Here is a 24732-nt window from a genome sequence, read left to right as displayed (position 1 = left end):
CACAAATTTCCACAATTACAAAATTGCACTAACAAAACTTTCATTATCTACTTTCAAAGTCTAACAAACTGAAACAATATGTTACAAATAAAACTCCAAAATTTGAAGATACAAGCAATGCTCTGAAGTATATACAAGATAAATTGCGCCATGCTCACAGTTGTAGAGAGAGAAAGAGCTTGTTTTGGTCCTCTACCTTCAGCCAAGATGCCTCTGAGACATCCCAAGAAGCCTAATGGAGAGGAGCATTTTGTGCCTAAGAAGAAGAAGCCTCTGTAGAACTCCAGCAACCAGCAGCAAAAGCTCGAGCTCGAGACTCCGCGGACTCTTAAGGAAGCTAAGAAGAGCTCTTGGAAGAGACGAAGGCAAGGACGGAGGCATCGACGAGAGCTGAGAACGAACATGAGACGGCGATGACAACGGCGAAAGCTGATTAAGGACACGACCCGGGGACAGACACGAGATCGACGACGACGATGGAGACGCGACACCAGACGACGATGGACACCAACGGCGGAGCGGAAGAAAGGGGCAATTCGGCTTTTTCAGTTTAGGCTCAGAGATGAAAAGGGGAAAGAGGAGACAGAGAGAGAGCGATATATAATATATATATATATAATATATATATATATAATATATATATATATATATATATATATATATATATATATATATATATATATATATTATATATATATATATATATATATATTTATATATATATATATATATATATATAATATATAGAGAGAGAGAGAGAGACGGAGAGAGAGAGAGAGGCGATTTAAGTGTGGGTATTGAAAGAGGTATTTTGGGGTTTTTACCATGTTTGTGTATAAATACAAGTGCTCTACCTACTGTATTTTGGAAATTGGATTTAAAAGAAAAAACAAAAAGATAATAGGATTTAATAATACAAGCAATAGTGATTGGGTTTATATGTAAAGCTGAGTAAATAAATGGGCCTAGAAATAAAAACCCATATATCATACTCATATACTCCTTTTAAAAGCACGAGTTCGGGAAAATCTTTCTGTGGTTAATATTATCCTTCACTATTTTAAATATTTTATTTATATTTTAATCTATCCTAATTATAATTATATCCTATGTGAAGTATTTATATTTTAATCTATCCTAATCATAATTATATCCTATCCTAATCCTATGTGAAGTATTTATAACTAACATCTTCATAATTATATCCTATCCTAATCATAATATATAAAACATCTTCATGGTATTAGTTTGTTAAGATAAAGAAATTATACGTAGCTAACATACTATAATACATAAAGTATTTTAAAAAGCCCAAAAAGTTTTAAAATTGCACAAAATACCCTGAAAAGTTCAAAATTATAAAAACTTTCCCGACGTCTAAAAACTTAAAACAACAAACATGAAATCAAGAAATTAACAGTAGTTTGCGAAGAATTTAAAATTTATAGTTAACATCTCAATATCTCAAAAATTATAGGAACACCCTCAAAAGTTTAAATTACAAACAAGCACCTGAAATTCTAAAATTTAAAAACTTGCAAACAACATAGATGAATTCAAGGGATTACCATAACGTACCTGAAAATTTCTGATATTTCAAAACTTAAAACAATAAATATGAAATTAAGAAATTAATAGCAGCCTCCTAAGAATTTAAAATTTTCAATTAACACCCTCAATGTCCTAAAAATTATAGAAACACACTCAAAAGTTTAAATTATAAAAAACAACTCCGAAAAACACCCTCAATGTCCTAAAAATTATAGAAACACACTCAAAAGTTTAAATTATAAAAAACAACTCCGAAAATTTAAAAATTTAAAATTTATAAATAACAAAAGATGAATTAAAGAGATTACCCTAATGCGCCTAAAATTTTAAAATTTGCCGAAATTAACCTCAAAGTTACAAAAGTTATAGAAAAAACTCTTTTAAAATTTAAAATCATAAAAAACTCTAAATTTTTAAAATTTATAACCAGTACATATCAAATCTGAAAACTATTGGTAAACCGCTAAAATTTAAATTTTTTAAAAATTAATCTACAGTTTTAACAATTATAAAAACAACCTTAAAATTTTAGAGTTGTAAGATATATTGTGACATTTAAAATTATTACTGACACATGAAACATAGAAGTTACAATCACCAAACTTAAAAGTAATTTTTAAAATGCTCCTAAGGTTTTAAAAATTACAAATTACACCCTCAAAGTTTAAAAACATAAAAAAGGCTGAAATTTTAAAACTTGGCAAAGAAAAGTATAGTTGTTAGGTATTCTTTCATTTATATATATATATATATATTCCAATTTAGGGTTTACTATCCCTTTTCAGCATCTAAAGATAGTCTAAATTGATAGTGGTAAACAAAAGCAATAAAAATTGATTAAAAAATATCAGATTAGGGAATAAAAATTTAAAAAATATTATACCTTAAAAATTATCGTTACCATATAAATTAAAGCAACTACATAAAATTTTACTAATAAGTTGGAGCAGCAAAACACATTAGTAACATTAATTGATAGATGTTTAAATCCATAAAAATATAAAAAGACTATAATATAATAGCTTAGCATTAATTTATTATAATTTAGAAACATTAATCTTTGATGTTAATAATATTAATAGAGTAAAAGAATACAATAAATTACGTATAGAGATACTATCAGAATGTTCAGAGATATCATTCAAAAGAATCAAGCTATTTTCATTGCAAATGAGAAAATGACGAAAATAAATCTAAAATTCAGAAAACATCCATGAATCATTTGAATTAGCATTAACATAAATAATGTCTATTAAAGAAGCACCAACTTAGTTACATTAAAGAATAATTTATTAACTTTATCTCAATCAAAGAAGAGTTCTCTATAAAAGATATAAGGAAAATTAGTAAGCATTCATAAATTTCATACTTTGTTCTTCAACTACTAAAGAAATTAAATATTAAGATTATAATCTAAGAAAAATTAGCAATAAAAATGCAGATATTTAGTTTAGATCTTTGTGAAGAAAAATTAGCAATAAAAATGCAGATATTTAGTTTAGATCTTTGTGAACAATGACAGGGATAGAGCAAATGTAATATCATTAACGTAACAGAAACTCTTATTGGATGCACATCGGAAGAATTCATTGTAGAGAAAAAATAGGTAACTCCTAATCTTATTAAGTAATAAATTAGAAACACAAAGAATTTCATATATATATATATATATAAAGATTAATATTTATTCTCATTGAAATAATAAAAAAATCAAAGTCTGTATTTTAAGAAGTTTGTGTTGAACATTGGAAATACATTTAACTTCTTTGTGAAGTTAAACAATAAGATAAAAGATTAACGAGCCAAGGAAAGATAATAGCAAAAAAAAATACAATTCTAGCATGATGTCACAATCGAGTAGATGATGAAAACACTACACTAGAATTGCCCGGGGGAAAGATAAATGTGAGGAGGGATTGATTTTAGATCAATAAAAAAATAAAAACATAAAGAATAAAAGATAATATTTTTTAAATATTTTATAGAATAGTTTAATTACTTTGAGTGAATTTAGGAATCTTTAGAAGGGAGTTTCATGAGCTTTTTAGTACTTTTATATGCTTGTGCAGATGCTTTTATCATATGAAAGTATACTAGAGTTAACATTAATCTTTAATTTATAATTTCTTATGAAGTCTATCAATGATTAGGAACAAACTTCATATTCTCTTTTGTATCATTTTAGTATACTTTTAACCAATCATTTTGCCTTATTGATTTTAAATATTCATCTTCCTTGTATAATATTATTTTAATATTTTTTACTTTTGGAACACTGTACTTTCTCAAGTAAAGCTTGGTATCATGTCAGCCAAAATAATATGAAAATTTTAATTAGCTTCAAATTATATTTAGTTTCTATCAATTCAAATATCAAAATAAAAATCTAAATTAGGTGTAGCTCATTTAAACAAACGTCAAAGAAAATAAATAATCACAATATTAAAATTTAGAGACAAAAGTGAACATAAACTATTAAAGTGGAACCGAGGAACAAATTTTTGTTAGAAAATAATCTAAAAATACTTAATCATGATATTTAACTACGTGCATTGCACGTGTAGAAAACCTAGTATTAATAACAACACAAGAAAAGGAAAAGGGGCAAAAAGAAGGTAAAAAGACCCGCTCTCTTCCGGACTTCAAGCATAAAAAACCGACCCGTTTAAAACCGAACCCCGATAAAGTGGGTCAACTCGGTTCACTCCCCGCCGCNNNGCCACCGCGTCCCCCCCCCCGCCGCTGTCTTCTTCTCTGTATAAAACTCTTTCACAAACCAGAAAACCTCTCATCGACGAAATCCAGTAGGCCCATGAAAGTCTCTTCTTTCTCCTTACTCAAGATTTTTCCAAAAAAAAAACAATAATAATAATGATAACACTTCATCGTTCTCCAACCACCCCCATGCCCTAGATCTTCAAACAACCTCTGTGATTTCTTATTAAAATCTTCAAGAAAGCGCAGATATGAGTGTTGTGAAGTCTCAAGTGTGGCAGCCGTGCAAAAAGAAGAGATCTTGACGGTAAAGATCCAATCTTTGCGAGGAAATTTCTAAAAGCAGAGATTAGCGGGTTAACGGGTTATCGGGCGGAGATGGTCGGCGGCGGCGGCGGAGGGAGGACGAGGGTGGGGATAGCGGGTTAACGGGTTATCGGGCGGAGATGGTCGGCGGCGGCGGCGGAGGGAGGACGAGGGTGGGGAAGTATGAGCTTGGGAGGACGCTGGGAGAGGGGACGTTTGCGAAGGTGAAGTTTGCGAGGAACATGGAGACTGGTGAACACGTAGCCATCAAGATTCTCGACAAGGAGAAGGTCTTGAGGCATAAAATGATTGGCCAGGTAAAGTTTTTAGTTGACTTTCTGCTATTGATTTGATTTTTTTCCCGTTTTTCTACATTTTTTGTGTGGATTTTAGTGTGAATTTGTTGGGGATTCAGGTCCAAACTAAAGCTACATGCAACATGAAAGTAGAACACAATGGCTTGAAAGTATATATGTTATCTTGATTGCTCAGCTAATCAGTATGAACGTCTGCGAGAAGAGATGATGTCGAACTGTATATGGAATAATGCCCAAAGGAACATGAAGAGTTTAAATAAACATAAATTTAAATTATGACCATGATAACTATATTTAGGGGTTTTTAGGAGAAATTCTTGCCTACACACGGAGTAGGCAAGATGCCTACACCCCTCCAGTGATACATGCCCCCCTCCTATTGGAGAGTTGTAGGCACTTAGGTGCTCCATAAGACCTAAGAATTTCTCGTTTTTCAGAGGAGTCACCCTTAAGTTAGGCTTTATTTTACGTTACCCTCCTTAATTACTCGAGTTTCAAAAAACCAACCCAATGTATTATGTCATTATATAACCACCTATGCTCATTTCCTTCCAATTTTTCATTAATACTAACAAAAAACCAGTTATACCTTCTAATAGGACATTTTACAGCAAACCACCCCTACGTTAAGGCCTATTTCACGATGCCACCCTTAATTACCCAAGTTGCAAAACACCACTCTTAATTACATTCATCTTCATCATTGTTCTTACCTTGTTGCAGTATTGGCTTAATTACAATCATCTTAACTACAACCAAGAGGGATGTAATCAAGGGTGATATTTTGAAACTTGGATAATTCAGGGTGGTTTTGTGAAGTAGACCCTAACTTAGGTGGCTTCGTGAAATAGACCCTAACATAAGGGTGGTTCCCTGTAATCACATGAGAGGTATAATTGAATTTCTATCAATATTAACAAAAAAAACTTTTGACAGAAATAGGCACAGGTGGTTACATGTTGAGGGAATGACAAATAGGGGTTGTTTTTTGAAACTTGAGTAATTAAGGTTGGTAACGTGAAATATGGGCTAATTTAAGGGTGCTATTTTGTTTCACTTCACTACTGAATTCTCCGATCCAGGATTTTAGGTCATGTCGTCATTCTTTCAAGATGACAGATTCCCTGAAAAAAACTGTTCTATTTAATAGGTTAATGAAGGAGTACTAAGGGTCATGGTGATTGTGGTTACAATAGGTCACATTAGTAAAATAGTTAATTGATTAGTTAATAAGTTATATTTATAATATTCATTCCCTTTCCTTTAATGGAATTTCAACAAAATTTAAAGGAGCTGGATTTCTCCGAAAAGGTGCAATTTTGTTCTTGAAGTATTGGTTGGTATTACTTGTTTTCCTTGTAAATATTTTTTAGGTATTTGTATTATGATAAATCTTTTAAGCTAACAATTATTGCATCTTTCTGCTTTGCAGATTAAACGAGAAATCACTACTATGAAATTAATCAAGCACCCAAACATCATACGGATGTATGAGGTAAGAGGGAGATTTTGTATTTAGTCTTTGTAGCAGTAGCTCCCATTTGTATATGGCTCTTTTTACTCATACACTCTTGGGTTATTCTGTTAAACTATTATCAATGAAACACAGTACATTACCACCTGCCACATATCTTAGATAAGAGATGGATTGTGTTTGGACTTTGATTTCAATATAGTTCATGGTCTAGCAAAGATGGATTTATGGTTAAATGTGTCTAGAGTCATGATTCAATTAGGGTTAACCCAAGCTCTGCAGCTTTAGCCATATTATAAGCACACAGTATATATATATTTTAAATAAACAACCATATTTTTGTTAACTGATTGTTGGTGGTGTAGGTGATGGCCAGCAAGACCAAGATATATATTGTTTTGGAGTTTGTGACTGGCGGTGAGCTCTTTGACAAAATTGTAAGATGTTTCACTAGATCTTGAGTTGCGTCCTGAGATTTTACTTTTTGCCACTTGTTTATTTAAAAAAATTTCTGAACTAGTTATTTGATATGCTTGCCTCAGGCTAGTCGCGGGAGGTTGAAGGAGGATGAAGCGAGAAAATATTTTCAGCAGTTAATCAATGCTGTAGACTACTGTCACAGCAGAAGTGTCTTTCATAGGGACTTGAAGGTGAAGTTTTTTTCCCCTTTTTTTCTTGTATTTTTACTAATTTTGTATAATATCTAGTTACAAACTCGAGTTATTTGTTTGTAATAACTTTTTTGTTTTATTTTTGTACAGCCAGAAAATCTATTGTTGGATGCTAGTGGGGCTCTCAAAGTATCAGATTTTGGGCTAAGTGCACTACCTCAACAAGTTCGTGTAAGTCAGAATTTAAGTATTTGTGTATTCTCTGGTGAAATACCGTAGCAAACCTTCAGGGATTGAGCCACGAAGTAACATTTTTTTGTTTTTTAGGCTCTGCAAATTTCTTCTTGATTCCATTAGTAGATGGCTATATTTCTATTTGCTTCAATTTTTAAGGGTTCAGACAAAAAATTCTTCTTTAAACCTTGGTAATAAGAATCAAAATATGTGCATTCAGTTTTAGGATGAGATTTTTCATTAGAGTAACATCTTTGATCTGTAGGACGATGGCTTGCTTCACACAACATGTGGTACTCCAAATTACGTTGCTCCTGAGGTACTCTTTGATGCATGTCATGATTTTTTAGGTCATGAATATAACAACTTTCATGTTCTAGCCTAAGACATTTTGGTTATCTGCTTCGTGTTTTATGGTGAGTGCCTCTTGTTAGGTGATCAATAACAAGGGATATGATGGGGCTAAAGCGGATCTTTGGTCATGTGGAGTAATCCTTTTCGTCCTTATGGCGGGTTACCTTCCTTTTGAAGATTCTAATCTTATGGCACTATATAAAAAGGTGAGATTGTAGTTTATCGAGGCAAGTATATTGTGTTGTGGAGAAACGTAACTTTGGTTCTGTGAAGTGGTTGCAGATATTTAAAGCAGAATTCTCGTGCCCTGTTTGGTTCTCCACAAGTGCAAAGAAACTTATCAAGAGAATTTTGGATCCCAATCCCCAAACTGTGAGTCCTGATTTTTCTTTTACTTGATATATAGGCTGATATAGCTCTATTAATTTAGAGTTAACTGATGCATTTTGGATCTTTGCAGCGTATTACTATCTCTGAAGTGATAGAGAATGAGTGGTTCAAGAAAGGCTACCAGCCACCAAGTTTTGAAACTGTGGATGTCAATCTGGATGATGTTCACAGTATTTTCAATGAATCGGGGGTAATTTTATTTATCTCTTTTATGTTTGGGGTCTAGTGCAGGTGTCGAAGGATCCTTAAGTTGTAAATCATGCAGGAGCTGGCGAATCTTGTTGTTGAGAGACGAGATGAAAGACCCTCTGTGATGAATGCATTTGAACTTATTTCCACATCTCAGGGCTTGAATCTAGGAACCCTATTTGAGAAACCAATGGTACCTGTTTTCTTTCTTTTCATGATGATTAATATATTTTTTATTCATAGAATCATATTTAGGAGTTATAAAGCATATCATGTTTATTAAACTGCACTACCTTTTTCCACTTCATTCATGATTTCAATTCACATAATTTACCCTGTTTTAATGGTTAGTGATGGAGCTGATGACCCTTAATATAACTGAATGAAAGAATGAGGCTCATATAGTCAACTCATAATATTGGGATAGGTGGCTTTGTTGTTGTTGTTGTTGTTGTTATTGGATATTTGTTCCCTGCTTTTAATTCTTTTTTTTTCTTTCAAATCTTTAGCATATGCGTGGCAAAGTATAAACTGATGTCATATTGAATAGCAGGAAATCATATTAATTTGGTGTGTAGACTTTTTTTGTGCTCTGCTGATCTGGCATCTGGAGCTTTTGTAATTGGATCATAGAGCATCTCCAATTTGATAAAATTTATACTTTAATCCGGGAGAATTGAACAGGGGCTTGTGAAGCGGGAAACAAGATTTACTTCAAAACTACCTGCAGATGAGATTCTCTCGAAAATTGAGCAAGCAGCAACCCCGTTGGGATTCAATGTTGAGAAGCGCAATTATAAGGTAACTATCGGTTTTTTTCCCTTGGGCATTAGGACTTTACTTCCTGCTCACATTAAACTTGTAAGTGTATCGTATCTCTTTTACAAAACAACAAATTGCAATTTTCAAAGTATCTAGTGGTTTTCTGGATATATTGGTGTAATTTTTTTTATTGTTTTTAACTCAAATAAGTTAATGTAACTTGCTGGATCATGTTTGCCATGAGAGGCAGCTCACAATTCATTCTTGATTTTGTGTTTGGACTCTTGGTGCTTATGATTTTCTTCACGCATATTGTAAGTATCAGCAGCTATATTAAATCGGTCTTGCCGGAACTGCAAGAGGGAGATGAAACAAAAAGACAACAAAAGGAAAAAAAAAAAACCATTAATAGGAGAATAGAACATTAGAACGAATAGCCACTGAAGAACAGTGATACTTAAAAAGTATGGCCTCTAGGTTGTTCTCTTTCCATTTTGTAACTAAAAGAAGGGTAAATCTCACAGAGCGACCATGAACATCGGGTGTTTTGCACAATACTGTTATAACCTCTATAAACAATTTTGCCCTTTTATAATTACATATCCGTCATAGTACTCTTCTGAACTTTGTAGGTTGATAGATGCAAGGGTAGCCTAATCCTTTTATCCAAAGCTGTTAGTATCAATTCTCAATAGTTCATTGTATTTTTCTACATTGTAAATGTTTGTGATAGTTTTCGCTAATAAAAAGTTAAGGTAATTCTGTGCAAAAACTCCCAAAGTTCATTACATTTTTCAAAAAATGTATCCTTAAAAAAACTCAAAACTAGCCAAAAATACAGATTCTATATCTTCAGTTAGCAACCTTTAGTTTCTTCATTACGTATGTATGTCTAGGGGTGGAAGCAAACCAAATATTTAATAAATAGTTCGGTATTTATTCGTTTAAGTTATTGGTCATATTCGATTCGATAGTTCATTTAATAATTGATGGATAGTTTTTATTATTCGGTTCATAAACGAATAGAATTAACTATGGGTATATTCGATTTATGTGTTTAATAAAATATTTGTTTGTACAGTTTAGTCCTTAAATTTTATTTTGCTGCTTGTAAATGGGAATAAATAGATTTTTATTTGTGAATATTATATATCACTAGGCTACATATTCATCAGGTATATCATATTTGGCTCTATTGCAAGGCTAGGATAACAAATATTTGCCAAATATCTTACAAACATGGACCGAATAATTTGCAAAGATTACCTAAACATTATAAATGAATATTCACGAATAGAATATTCGAACGCTATCCAAATTGAATTCGAATACCGATTTCCTACTCGTTTTGAATTCGTATACGAATTCGAATAGTCGAATAGGAACTGAATGCGAAAACTGGGGTATTCGATTTGAATTTTGGTCGTTTCCACCGCTACCTATGACATCTCAATATTTTTTAGAGCCTCTCGTAAGATTTATGATTTATTTAATGATTTTGTGTTTCTTGCTCTGGATCAAAGAAAACATTTTGCGATTCTTGTCTTGTGATCATTGCAGCTAAGTATCTGAATATTTACTCTGATAAATTACATTTTAGCGAGTGAAATCTCATTTTAATCTCAGTTGAAGCTGCAAGGTGAGAAGAGCGGAAGAAAAGGCCATTTATCTATAGCTACAGAGGTATTGCTTTCTCAAATCACCACAAACACTTTCCTTTGAAACTAAAAAATTTAAATTCGCTAAAAACAGTATACATCTCTCTTTTTTCTACCGCAAGGTTTTCGAAGTAGCGCCTTCGCTGTGCATGGTGGAGCTCCGTAAGGCAAAGGGAGACACTCTCGAGTTCCATAAGGTCTGCAATCACAAAATACCTTCATTTATCATCTGCTCTCTTTTCATTATACTGATTGAAGGCTTCTTCTCTATTTTTCTTAATCTCGTGCCAGTTCTATAAGAACATGTCGACGGGATTGAAAGATATCGTATGGCATCAACAAGAAGAGGCGAAGGGTGCAGGCGACAGTTAAAATGTCAGTTGTAGCAGTTGGTCGAGAGTATCGTAATATGCGTGCTGATTGTTAGTGGAAACTCGAAGAGAGTTTATAAGACATTGTTATGATCAAAAGGAAAATAAAATTTATGCGTGAAAGAGAGCAATTGTACCATTTAATACAGAATATGTTGTTTGATTCAAAAATGAGACTGTGATGGGAAGGGACAGTAGCTTGTTCTGTTGAAATTTAAAGTGAACTTAATTATATTCAGATTTTTTTTTTTTTTGATTGTTGTTGTTGAAAAAGAAAAGACGACCAACAAGCCACATCAATTAATTTCTTGACAGAGGTAATGATATAACTTTTGGTTATCCGAGAAAAAGACGCATATTAAAAAGTTCAATGGAAAAAAATTAGAATATGTGCAAATTAGAATATGACCAACACGCCACATCAATTAATTTCTTAGACGAGAATATATATTTTGATAGGGCAGAAAGAAAGAGGGAAGACGTTGTGTAAAAGCCGTTCTTAACTTTTCCAAAGCAAATTTCAAACACTAGAAGAAAGAACAAAAAAAATTTAACTGTTCTTTTCTTTTATAAGTCAAAGATAGAAAATTTCATCTTGCTTTACTTTATAAAGAAAACAATGAAATCGTATGCTAGAAATGCAGAGTTTATACATGAGTATTTATTAGACTCAATAAACATGAGTAAACTGGATTTAATTGACTATTTTTAACCCACCAACTTTCAATATCATTCTATGGTAATTTTTTTTTATGAATTGTGTAGCAGCTTCAGATATGGTGTGGGAAGTTATATTTTTCTATAACTTGCTATATTTTTTTCTCCCTCTAACTGTTAAGCATACAATGTAGTAGACTTTCAAAGATGATTTTTCTTAGTTTTTTCACACAAATGTTATGGCATTGTGAACTTTAAATGATTTTTTTTGCTATAAACCCATAGTTCTATCTCCATTTACTTTCAAACGAACATACTTCCGAAAAAAAAGGTTTTTGTATTTATATACCCAAAGTTTTACCATATTTATTTCTAGACTCGTCCACTTCTAAAGTCATTCTTAAAACCAAAATACCTAAAATTGTTTTTTGATCCAATTTGTGTGTCAACACTTTCATATAGAGGCTGTTTGGTTCCTGTTTTTTGGGTGGTAAAAGTGGGGAAAGCTGTCAAAAATGTCAGCTTTTTGGCAGCTTTCCCCCAAAATCACCTCTTAAAAAGGTGATTTTGGGGGAAAGCTGGCAAAAAGCTGACATTTTTGGCAGCTTTCTCCTTTTTTACCACCCAAAAAAACATATCCAAACAGCTAGTGTAAGCTGCTTTTTTCGGTTGGAACTTGCTATACTTTTTATTTGGCTAAATTACTAGATTGATATTTTTAATAAGATCATATTTCTAGTATGGTTTTTTTTTCTGACTTGAGGCGTTATGATATTAATATCAACAATTGATGTCAATTTGGTATTATGTTTTTATAGGAAAAAGATAACCAAATTGTTATGTTTAGAACTAGAAGAAATAACGAAATTGGTATTAATTTTGATATTAATACCATAATGTCGCGAGTGAAAGAAACAATGCGAAATTGGAAAAAGGGTCCTACTAAAAATATCAATTTGGTAATTTGGTCCTTCTTTTATCCTAAATGATTAATTTTATGGCGTATTTTGATATCAAATGTTTAAACCGTATTATATTTTTTCTCTTTTTACACATTGATGTCGTGGCATCATGCAGGTTAATTTTGCTCGTTTACCCTCTAATTCTGCTATGTTGAGTTTATTAAGGCATTTTTTCATGTTATTTATATTTTTCCTTCAAATTTTACGTGAAATTTTCCATTTTCACGATAAAAAACCAATAACCTTATGTTTGAGAAGTGTTTTACTCCAAAGTAGCAAATATCTACATTATTGAGGGTAAATTCCACTGCTCCCACGCTCTGAATGCTGCTGCAACTAAATTAACAACGTTTCTATTAAGGGTCAGTTCGTTTGCCTAAAAAAAGAGGGAAATCAAAGAAAATGAAACCTATTTCTAAGAAAAATAGGTTTTTGAATTGTTTGGTTGGCTAAAAAAAGAAGGAAATCAAAGAAATGGAGATGAGATGAGATGAGTTGTCACATTATTATTGGATGATGTGAGTGATTTTTTAAGAAAACTAGTTTTGATGTTGTTTGGTTGGCGAAAAAAATAAGGAAATGAATTATAAGAAACTTATTTCCTGTAGTTTGTTGTTTTCTTTTGTTTGGTTCATTCTTAAAAATAAGAAATGAAATGAGATGAGATGAGTTGTCAATGTATTATTGGGTGGTGTGACCCACACTTAAGAAAAGTGTTTTCACAACTTTTTAGGATGAAAACAAAGAAATGAAATGTTAATGAGATGAGGTGAATTATTATAATATTTTATTGGATGATATGAGTGATTTGAAATGATGAGAAGAGATGAGATGGGTGATGTTTGGATGAAAATAATATTTTATTAGATGTGATGGATGAGTTGTTAGATAAAAATAATATTTTATTAGATGTGATGTATGAGTGGTTAGATGAAAATAATATTTTATTAGATGATGTGGATGAGTTGTTGGATGAAAATAATATTTTATTAGATGTTGTGGGTGAGTTTTAGGGATGGAAATTGAAGAAATAGAACTTTTTGAGATTTTCACCTTTTCCATTTCCATTTCTTGATTTTTAGGAAATAACCGAACAGACCCTAAGAGAGAGAGGAAGAAGCAGATCAAGACTGAGTTCTGGTTCTAAGTCCACAAAGTCATTTTACAAAGATAACTATTTCTTTTTTACTTATAGTTTGTAATTTTGAGTTTTTCAAGTTCTCTTGCGTGATATAATATACACATACTCTCTGCACTTGTTTCAAAGTATTGAATATCTATTACTCTATAATAACAGGAGGATCTAAAGATTTACTATTCATTCTACAATAATGATACAGTAAATTACTGCAGCACATAAGGGAACTATAGTGCTTGAAAATATTATTATAGCATTATCACTGTAGCGCATGTTGGATAGGGAATTCCTATTCTATTTTGGTAACATAAGGTTATTAGGATTCCTATTCTATTTTGGTAACATGAGGTTATTAGGATTCCTAATCTATTTTGGTAATAGGTTATTAGGATTCCTAATTTGATTTGGTTTTGGTTTAGAATTCCTAGTATGTTTATGATTTTAGGATTTCTATATATATGGAACAATTGGAAGAGAAAATTGGAGGAGAAGAAAAATTGGGGATATTTGGAGCACAGAAAAGAGGTGTTTTCTGAGCTATTTGCTTAGGTTTTTGTTTGGAGAGATTAAGAGCTTGTTGGTGAGATTAGTTTGTTCCTTCGAGTGATTTGTAATCTCAATTTGTACTCTTTCTCTATTAGTGAAAACCCCATCTCCTTCTTGCCCCGTGGACGTAGGCAATTGCCGAACCACGTAAAACTATTGTGTTTGAATTTGTGCCGTTGTTTTGATTTGTTTGGCCTTTATCTCGACGTTTGTTTGATTTGGTTCTCGAAGCACGCCCGTTTGGTTGTCACGCTTCTGCGACGCGCACAACAATTGGTATCAGAGCTCCAGATTTTAGATCTAGGATTTTGTCTTGGTTGGAGGAGTAGATCAATTTGGAAGTTCGGCTAGGGCTTCGTTTGGTGAGAAAGGTGAGATTTTTTTGGTAAAGACTCTATCTTTTTTAGTTTGGATCTATTCTTCGTTTATTCTGCATTGGTTTGTTGGCGCTTGGGCTATTTGGAGGAGTAGATCGCTTTGGAGGATCTTCGAGGGCTTCGTTTGGAGATAAATGTGAGATTTTTCCTATTTGTGAATCTCGTTGCCGTCGTGCGGGGTGAGATCGTTTGGAGACTCTTGTTAGAGTTTCATTTGGAGGTAAAATTCTCTCCTTTATCAGTTTGGATCTATTCTTCATGTGTTGGTGCTTTGAGATAGTTGACCGAGATAGAAGGATTTGAGGCTGGGTTATTTGTTTATTGATACGATGCATTGGATTATTGAGAAGTGCCCTTGACCTGCATATTGAAGTCCTTTTGAGCACGTTGGTATGAGCAAGGAGACCGAGGTGGAGTTTGGCACTTCTATTTGATGATTGAGGGGTCTTTTATTTGGTGTTCATTCAGGCATTTAGGGGCTTTCCAAGGAGGCATCATTGGAAGGTAAATTGGTATTTTGGTTTCCTATGTTGGGGATTGTACTAGGCATTTATGGGTTGCAACCAAATCCCGTTGGTTTTGAAGTCCTAGTAGTCAACAACAGTTGAAGAAGTGTATTGGGAGTAAGGTGAAGGTACTTCATTCTGGTTGTAGAAGGAGGTACAAGAGGGACCTACTGTATTTGTGTCGAGCTCATGGCAGTTTGAGACACTTCATTGGAGAGGAAACATTAGGGCGATGAGATGAGATGACAGTTTCGATGGGTCGTTCCTTTTTTAAGGGGGACCGGCGTTTGATGTCGAGCATTGGCATTGGTGTGCGGACTTCGACATATTTTGGTCATCTTATGCATAGGTCGCCGACTGCTGCATTAGGAGTTATTGGATCTGGTGGAGCTGCTTCAGATTTTGGTTGGCGTCGGATATTTGGTTGCCCAGAATTTGCTCACATCGAGGATGTGGGATTTGATCCGATTGCGCGTTTGGGATTCGGAGGCTCATTTGATTATTTGTTAATGTCACTTTTGACTCTCAGCAGGTGGATAGTGTTGATCAGGTCGTTTGGATATCGCAGCAGGTGGAGGGTGATGCTACTCCACGTTGGGTGGCGTTTACTCCACACACTTCAGATCATACTGCATCGTTTGGGATTCCAGCTGAAGTGACACAGATTAGGGATCATTTGGATTTGGATGCAGATGATATTGGTGAAGAGTTGCAGACTTTTCTATTTGTTTGAGGGCCTTTGGAGGCTATTTGGGTGAACTACGTGAATGCTTGATTCCTTGGGCAAGAGGATACGTAGGCAGTCAGTTTTGATGCAGCCGATTTGGTGAGTAGATATCGACATTTGGGTGAGTGTTCGCACTCCCGTTTGGGTCTCGACTTGTGTGGATGGAGTCCATTGTCATGAGTTCGTTGCCGTGGCGTACTGGACGCAACAAGTGAGGCATTTGGTTTGGTCGGTGTCGGCTCAGTTTTGGGAAAACTTCGCCGATGTGGAGAATTGTTGGATAGGGAATTCCTATTCTATTTTGGTAACATAAAGTTATTAGGATTCCTATTCTATTTTGGTAACATGAGGTTATTAGGATTCCTAATCTATTTTGGTAATAGGTTATTAGGATTCCTAATTTGATTTGGTTTTGATTTAGAATTCCTAGTATGTTTATGAATTTAGGATTTCTATATATATGGAACAATTGGAAGAGAAAATTGGAGGAGAAGAAAAATTGGGGATATTTGGAGCACAGAAAAGAGGTGTTTTCTGAGATATTTGTTTAGGGTTTTGTTTGGAGAGATTAAGAGCTTGTTGGTGAGATTAGTTTGTTCCTTCGAGTGATTTGTAATCTCAGTTTGTGCTCTTTCTCTATTAGTGAAAACCCCATCTCCTTCTTGCCCCGTGGACGTAGGCAATTGCCGAACCATGTAAAACTATTGTGTTTGGATTTGTGCCGTTGTTTTGATTTATTTGGCCTTTATCTCGACGTTTGTTTGATTTGGTTCTCGAAGCACGCCCGTTTGGTTGTCACGCTTCCGCGACGCGCACAACAGCGCAATGGGGCATTATAGTTTTTTTAAAAAGGTTACTGCAGCACGCACAAAAAACAGTTAAAACAGAATTACCGCAGCGGCTATTACTGTAGCACATACGGGGATTGTAGTGTTCTAAAAATATCACTGTAGCACAGCGTGATACTGCAAATGTAACCGTAGCACTTACAAAAAACATTTAAAAACAGAATTACAAAATTACTGTCTCGAAAAAAAATAAGAGATCGTGTTTTGCACGTGGTGCACACTAATATGATTAGATGGTCGCATTGATTTTTTTCCCCCTTCCAACTTACGTGCCAACATATGCAGAAATTTACAATTTGAAACTATTGCCTCAAATTCACTTTTGGGGTTGTGGTTGCGTTTTGAATATTTCATACGGGTGAGTAACTTTGTTTATCTATTTACCTAAAGATGGTTATTTCTAGATTTTGAGAAATAACAGCTACTTTCCATTGCAATTCTCAGTAATACTTTTAAATTAGAATTTGACACATTTGTTTGAGATAACTTCTTCCGACTTTTGATCTCATTTTATTTTATTGGAAAAGTAAAGTGAATACAATATATATTCATGGAGTCTAAAAGTAAAGTGAAATTTATGGAGTCTTAAAAGTAAGTGAATACAATATATATTCAAATCCTTACATTTTCATGTTAATATATACCTCGAGGTATTTTAATACTGTTTATTTAGTAGCGAGCACGTTCTTGTCACTCTTCGACAGTGTTTGTCTAAACTAATATATCTAATTTACAATTATTGACTTTATCCATCCAAAAAGGCATATGAGAACATGTTGCAGTTAACACAATATTAAAAATTAGAGATAATATATGTATTCTGTGAAAATATTTTCTATATGTACATTTATTGTTATTTGAATTGTCAAACGCTTAGGGGGTGTTTGGTTCAATTTCTACAAATTATACGAAATGTTTTCCACTCAAAATATAATTTCCTTGTATTTCCTAAAAAATGTATAGGAAAAATTTTGAGAAGGGAAAAAGAACTAGTTTTTTTTTACTTTGCTTGTTTGGTTCAAAACAAGAAAATGACCCATAATTTTATAGAAAATAGCAAGATTTTATATAATTTGTAGAAATTGAACCAAACACCCCCTAAATTTATAGAAAAGTATAAATTTTATAAAAAAATATCAATATGGTATCAGATTTCTGGGTGATTTCCACCCATTTTGAGAGGAAATTGATTTCTGTAAATTTTGGTATTTTTTTGTACTTTACAGAAAATATTTCTGTAATTTTTTTTGAACCAAACACAATTTACAGAAATATACAGGAAATTTTTAATTACAGAATTACCATTGTTAGACATTTTGAAAAAACTTTTCTATAAAATTGTGCAACCAAACACCCCTTTACATATTGTAAGCGAGATATGTTGAACTCAGTTGGTATGTCGAAGTTATTATTACCTATCCTCAATTATTAATTTGTTGCTAATTATTTTTTCTTCCACAAATGTGGACCGTACGGTCCGTACCATGTATGCGCCTCGCGCACCAGAGTTCTGGTGCAGGTTTAAAAAAACATGAAAAAGGGGTTAGCATCCGCATCCGTATCCGAATCCGAACCCGAAACGGATTCGTGGACGCCATCGGGTCAAACTTGTGGGCCCAAGGCGGCTCTGCAGCTAAAAGCCCGGGCGTTCACCTGCGGGGCGCACGTTAGCATCCCCCGGTATCAATCGACGCCCGAAGCCAAAATTCCCCGAAGTAGAAAGTAGGTCATTTTCCTTTTCGAGATCGAGAGGAATCGAGAGATAGATATGAGAGAGGAGGTGATAAGCTCGGGGACAGTGGATCCAGTTCCTGCGGTTGGTAGATCCGCTTCTCCTCCCCAAACTCCGGCGGCGAGGTACGAAACCCTAGATTTTGACCTATCTTCGATTTGTTGAAACCCTAGAATTTGACTGATACAGTTGTTTAGCTCTAGCTTCGACTCGTTGAAACCCTAAAAAAATTGTAAATTTCGGCTTAAGGGGGACGTTTTTATGTTTAGTTTAGGTTAAAGGCATTGGCTTTGCTTGAAATACTAGTGAAGCCGCTACAATTATGGAATCCCAAATTTGATCGATGCGGTTGTTAGCACTAGCTTTGATTCATTTCTCTTTACTGTTATGTTCCTTTTTTTTTTGTTTTGATTGGGGCTTGCTGGATTTGAATTGGTCAGTTTTTGTCGGGTGCTGTCTGTTTGATGGAGCGCTCTAAAAAGTTGAAGCCAATGTTGTATAAGAATCTCTTTTCCTGCATTTACTAGCTTTCCTCAGCTGAAGCTGCCAAAATTCTGCAATATTGACTACACTGTGTATTTTGGTTAGTATTTAGTTTTGAGGATTTTTTTTTGGAGAAAAAGCCTGAGCCCACAATTTATTGATAGTAAACTAAGTTTTGAGGAAAGACGAGCTGATTTTCTGGAAGATATGTTTAATTTTGCCTGGAGGAAAGAGAATATGGAAATTGCGCTTAGTGGCAAATATCCGAGTTATCTTGAAAATGTTTTTCTGTAACTGTATTTTTTTTCTTGTGGTAGAAGTGGAGGAATGTCAATCGTATAATCACCTTTGGGAATTTTCGCTAATCGCAAAATATTTCAGTTCTCTGAAAGTGAAAGATATACTAGACATTCCAAGTATGGGAAAACAGATGTAAAGGGGATCAGTCCTGCAATTTTGTGTAAACTAAACAAACTGCCATGAAATCTCAGCACTGTCATAGAAAACTACCACGAGCTGCCGAGTTGGCTATATTATGTCACTATGAAATATTTATTTGCCACTGTGAACTAACTTTTAAGGATGAAGGTGTTCTTACATCATCTTCTTATACCTCCTCTTTCTAACTACTACTGCTGCTACTCATTCAAACAAATTAAAACCAGGAAAATACTTTTCTCATTCTATGAACTGGAGAGAATATTTTATCTGCCTGTAAATTGTTCTCTACAGGATAGAAGTATGAGTAGTGAGTGATTCTAGCGATTTGATCCTATTAATATTTGCGAAAATCTTGTCATTTATTTTCCTTTTCCAGTTGGCTTCAATTGGTCTGAAAAAAAAACAGAGAAATATGTGTTCGAGTATTTGGATTGGAGAGGATCAATTCTGGTTCTTTTCCATGGGCTTGAAAAATATGATGGACTCGAGATGATATTTTTAACGAGTTTTAATGGCTTCAAAGTAGATGGATTGGTTTATAAAAAGGTGACTTTTTGTTGGGTTTCAATGTGTTTGAAGCAGTATGATTGCAACGAAGATTTTGAATGGATTTGGAAAAGTGACTTATTATGGATTTGTTGATCACTGGTTAAATTATGAAAACATTAAATATCTTATCTGTGAGGGTTGACATTATATTTTCTGCAGAGACTTTTATTATTATTAGTTAACGAAATACCAATTTTGTTCTTAATGGTTTGATCTATGGAGAAATCTTTACTGCTAATATTATTACTGTTGTTGTTAACATTAGTATCTGCTAATCTTACTACAACTACTATTACTGTCTACTGTTATTATTATTATTATTATTATTATTATTATTATTAATTTGTCGGTAGCCTACATTTGAGCTTGGTCCTTTCGCATTTGGTGATTAAATGAATAATCAGGCAATACTCATTCTTGATCTTCCGGAGAAATGCCCTTATTATTAATGTTTTTAATTACCAATAGAAGTTACTAGTTGTTTTCTACAAAGAAAACAATTGCAATAATTTTTTTTTGTGTATTCTAGCCTACAAAACGGGGAAAGGCTATGATGCACGGATACAGATACAGATACGGGACATGGATACGACACAGACACAGATACGAGATACGGCAACATAAAAAAAATAGGATACGAGGATACGACAAGGATTTTTTTTAAAATTATTATTATATATAGATGGAACGTAATACAAAAATATCGATTTAGTATAAATGAGTAACTTTCTCCATCAGATTTATGATAATAATATGATGCTGGGCTGCTATTCGAACTCAAAAACTGGAGGAGATGATGATGACATTGGTGGTGGTTGTGCTGGACGGGGAAGAGGAATGGAGGGTGGACTTGAGGAGTCGGAGGAAGGAGGAGTCGGTTGGCGGGATCGGGTCGGAACAGTGGAGCGGTCGACGGGATCGGGTCGGAACAGCGGAGGTGATTGAATCGAACATGAGTGAGCTGAGAGATTGAGAGAGAGGATTAGGGTTTTAGGATTAGGGTTTTTTCTTTTTTTCTTTCGTTTGAGTCAGCTGATGATCGAATCGAACGAGAGATTTGAGAAACATGGATGTGTTTTTTAATCGAACGGTTCGGGTTGGATTTTAACAACCAAACCCGCAACCTGAATGAATCGGCTTTCAGCGAATCCGAGCTGTGTCCGAGCTCCTTTGACCGTGTCCGAGCCTAATTTGACCGTTGACCTGTGTCGGACACGGATTGACTGTGTCCGACACATGTCGTGCACGTGTCGTGCACGTGTCGTGACGAATCCGTGCTTAAGAGGGGAAAGGTACATTCAACCTTTCCAGTTACCGTTATCTGGAATTTTTATGTTAAAAGTATAGTTCTTGGCAACTGTACTTTATTAGAAAGCAACTTACGGGGTTATTCTTATTTTTTGTGTGTCAGTGCTAATATCATTTTAGTTTCTTGTACTTTTAGCCTTTAATTTGATCTATTATCAGAATTCATGTTGGGAGATAAAAAATGAGAAAATCAAACAAATATAATAAAATTAAGTTTTGTCCAAGAGAATTGTAGTTGTAATAAACTAAATCATTGACCCTAAAAACTTGCAGCTTTCAGTACTTCAAATTTGATCCTTATGTGATAATCCAAAATCCAAATGAATAATCACGCATGAAGATGAAGTATGTAACAGAAGGGTCTCTCTATAGTTTTGAGAGCTCAAAAGTTAATTTTAGCTGGGATTTTTTGTGAGAGGAAGCAGTGGAAAACTTCATAGTTAAGCGTGGTAGTAATAGAATGGTACAAAACTCCTCTATTGCTTATCCATAGAAATTATGTCTAGGGAATGACTTCCATGTTTCTGAATTGGCGGGTTTTAATTGATTTTCTGATTTGACTTTAATGCATGCATAATCTGGTGGCAAATTTGACCTTCGACTGAATGTTAGGATTTTTATTTGACTAACTCCAGGATGGTTCATTCTTTAGAATTATCCTTGTACTGTTGCATGAGTAGCTTACTATTCTTATGCGACCCCCTACTTATGTGCTATTTTATTTCTATTTTTCCTTCTATGTTGATGTAATCCCAGTGTTGCATGAATTTTTTTGCCTGTATGAAAGGTATGCTCACTGTTTTTTCCAGAAAATGTTATTTTCATACAGTGGATATAAAGACTACGAAAGCAGCTGTCAATGTTTGACTTTAGGCGTTACATGTTGCTTTATTATGATCATGCATACTAGAATTCGTTTCTTGTTGCAATTTTCTTATTATACTAAGTTTGATTTACTCACACCAGTTCTGCTGGGGCATCTTCACCTGCTGTGCCTACAAATGTAGGCAGCATAGATTGGTTGGGCAGTGCACAAGGTTCTAAAGGTGGCTCTCAATCTGGTATTGGTCAGCAGCCCCCGAAAACATCCTTGAGCACAAATGCTATCGCTGATGGTTCTACTCGGGGTTCCTCACAACCTTTGTGTAGGCCATGGGAGCGAGGGGATTTACTTTGCCGTCTTGCCACATTTAAGCCCTCAAACTGGTCAGGGAAACCAAAGGTTTGTTTTCTTCCTCATGAATAACTCAGTTTCCAGTTATGTTGTGGATATCTCTGTAAACTGGCGTTGGAGTTTCTTCATAGATGAATTTTTTGTACATGAGATTCTGATTGTAGGTTCAGAATACTTCAGATTTATTATAAAATGATGCTAACCTTGCAAATTTGAAGTGTAAAAGAAGCTGATGTGAATGTAACATTTTCCTGATTTGTTATACTGCCGGAGAGAGATTCTTCATGCATGCATGGTTAAACTTTTGTCATCAAAATGCTAAGGTCATTTGAACTTTGAAGTAACATCTTCACTGTTCTTAGGTCTGAGATGTTTTACATTAAAAAAGAAAGCTAAATCGCACTTACATACCGTGTTGCGTCTACTCTTCACTTATATACCTCCACTGTATATATAGATACATATCTACACACACACACACACACACACACACACACACACACACACACACATATATATATATATATATATATATATATATATATATATATATATATATATATATATATATAGGTGAAAACTTGTGTCAAGTTGTGCATAGAGAAGCAGGACAAGAGTGTAGCAAGGTTGCTGATAGCGGATCGCGTCGCGGCGAGGTACCGCTAAGGCTATTTCGGACTATTGCGGCGAAATAGCGGCAAATAGCGCACGGTCAAATAGCGGTCAAATATAAATATATTTAAATATTCTAAATAATAAGAAAAATCATATAAAAATCTAAAAATTCTACAAATGCATAATTGATGCCTAAACATGAAATATATGTGTAATAATTACATAATATTAACAAAGGACTAATTATAAATATTAAAGAATGAAAAAACATACCTGTTTAATAAAAAGACCGTTATCAACTCATCACAAATGCCAGCCAACTCATCACAAATCAGCTTTGCCTCTCCCCCAATAGTACTCACGACATTCATTCTCCCAAAATCCTAATTAAATAACAAAAACTTTTCTTCCTCCACCTTTTGAAAACAAACTCTATATATAAACTAAACAAATACCCATTAACAGTACTCTGCCCCCTCTCCAATCCATTTCAAACCCACCCAACCCTTGGGCTAGGGCTCTCTCCTCTCGCCTTCGTCTTTGAGACAATGGAAAAAAAGAAAAAAAAAGTTAAGAGTTACAACACTAACCGGAGGAAGTGAGAAATTCGACGTTGATCGAAGGCTAGTCGATCAGTCCACGAATCTGGAAGTTGTCGCTGTTGGTGACGGAGTCGACGTTGATCAGAGGCGAGAGAGGCGATAGGCGGGAGTGGCTGTTGGTGAGGAAGTCGTCGAGCTGCACCAACCTCGTTAGGCTTTACTCTGTTCAATATATCTTAAGATCATGAAAGGTATATCAAATAGGGAATACCTGAAATTGAAGCAGGCGTAAATAGATACAAGGTTATATAACACCTTCCGCAAATCGTAGCAATCATCTAAAATTCTCAAAAGAACATGCTTCAATTTTCCGGCTGAATGTAATGATCCCATTACACAATTAGCATTACGTGTCCAACTCACTGTTTTAAATATCGGTCGATAATCGATATTATCGGCCGAGTTATCGGATTTGGGAGCTCTCCGCTAGGATAAATTGGATTTTTAATCGGTTATCGTTTTTGTAGGTTTATCGGCGATTTATCGACGTTATCGGCACTTATCGGCCGATAAGTAAGACTTTTTTATCGGGATTATCGGGATTATCGGCCCATTTTGACTAACATTATATTTTTTCAAGGATATGATGCAAGTTTCGCTTTCTACAATTTGTTAGTGATTTATCCGATAAGAATTTTGCCCGTCCGATAAATCCCCGATAACCGATATTTAAAACCTTGGTCAGGAGAGGCGGGAGGCGGAAGGGAGGCAGCTAGGGCATCTTGAGTATTGATATTTTTTCAAGGATATGATGCAAGTTTCGCTTTCTACAATTTGTTAGTGATTCTAAACATGATGATTTACATTTTGGTATGTTTATATTTCATTAAGCATGATTAGATTATATTTTTTAATTGTTCGCTTTCTACAATTTGTTAGTGATTCTAAACATGATGATTTACATTTTGGTATGTTTATATTTCATTAAGCATGATTAGATTATATTTTTTAATTGTTATATTATATATACACATCATCCAGTATATCACTCTGATAAATACTACTTATCCCCGATATATCCCCGATTTCCGCATTAGATTATATTTTTTAATTGTTATATTATATATACACATCATCCAGTATATCACTCTGATAAATACTACTTATCCCCGATATATCCCCGATTTCCGCTATC

At 34.2% G+C, this 24732-nt stretch overlaps 1 protein-coding gene across 1 annotated transcript in view; it reads left to right on the top strand.

The window, feature by feature from the left end:
• The window catches only part of LOC109846317, a 37791-nt gene continuing 17749 nt past the window's right edge, over positions 4691–24732 (top strand). The window contains exons 1-17 of the mRNA XM_020415543.1: positions 4691–4889; positions 6322–6384; positions 6729–6800; positions 6906–7013; positions 7125–7205; positions 7474–7527; positions 7643–7768; positions 7845–7934; positions 8023–8142; positions 8218–8334; positions 8826–8942; positions 10530–10586; positions 10684–10758; positions 10853–10922; positions 11698–11711; positions 18420–18550; positions 22173–22428. Of these exons, the coding sequence (XP_020271132.1) occupies positions 4713–4889; positions 6322–6384; positions 6729–6800; positions 6906–7013; positions 7125–7205; positions 7474–7527; positions 7643–7768; positions 7845–7934; positions 8023–8142; positions 8218–8334; positions 8826–8942; positions 10530–10586; positions 10684–10758; positions 10853–10922; positions 11698–11711; positions 18420–18550; positions 22173–22428 (1728 nt within the window). The 5' untranslated portion in view covers positions 4691–4712. The remainder of the gene's footprint in view (positions 4890–6321; positions 6385–6728; positions 6801–6905; positions 7014–7124; positions 7206–7473; positions 7528–7642; positions 7769–7844; positions 7935–8022; positions 8143–8217; positions 8335–8825; positions 8943–10529; positions 10587–10683; positions 10759–10852; positions 10923–11697; positions 11712–18419; positions 18551–22172; positions 22429–24732) is intronic.

Source organism: Asparagus officinalis, chromosome 6 (assembly GCF_001876935.1).
Source record: "Asparagus officinalis chromosome 6, Aspof.V1, whole genome shotgun sequence".
Lineage (NCBI taxonomy): Eukaryota > Viridiplantae > Streptophyta > Magnoliopsida > Asparagales > Asparagaceae > Asparagus > Asparagus officinalis.
Note: the sequence above shows the minus strand (reverse complement) of the source record. Positions and strands in the feature narration are given on the sequence as shown.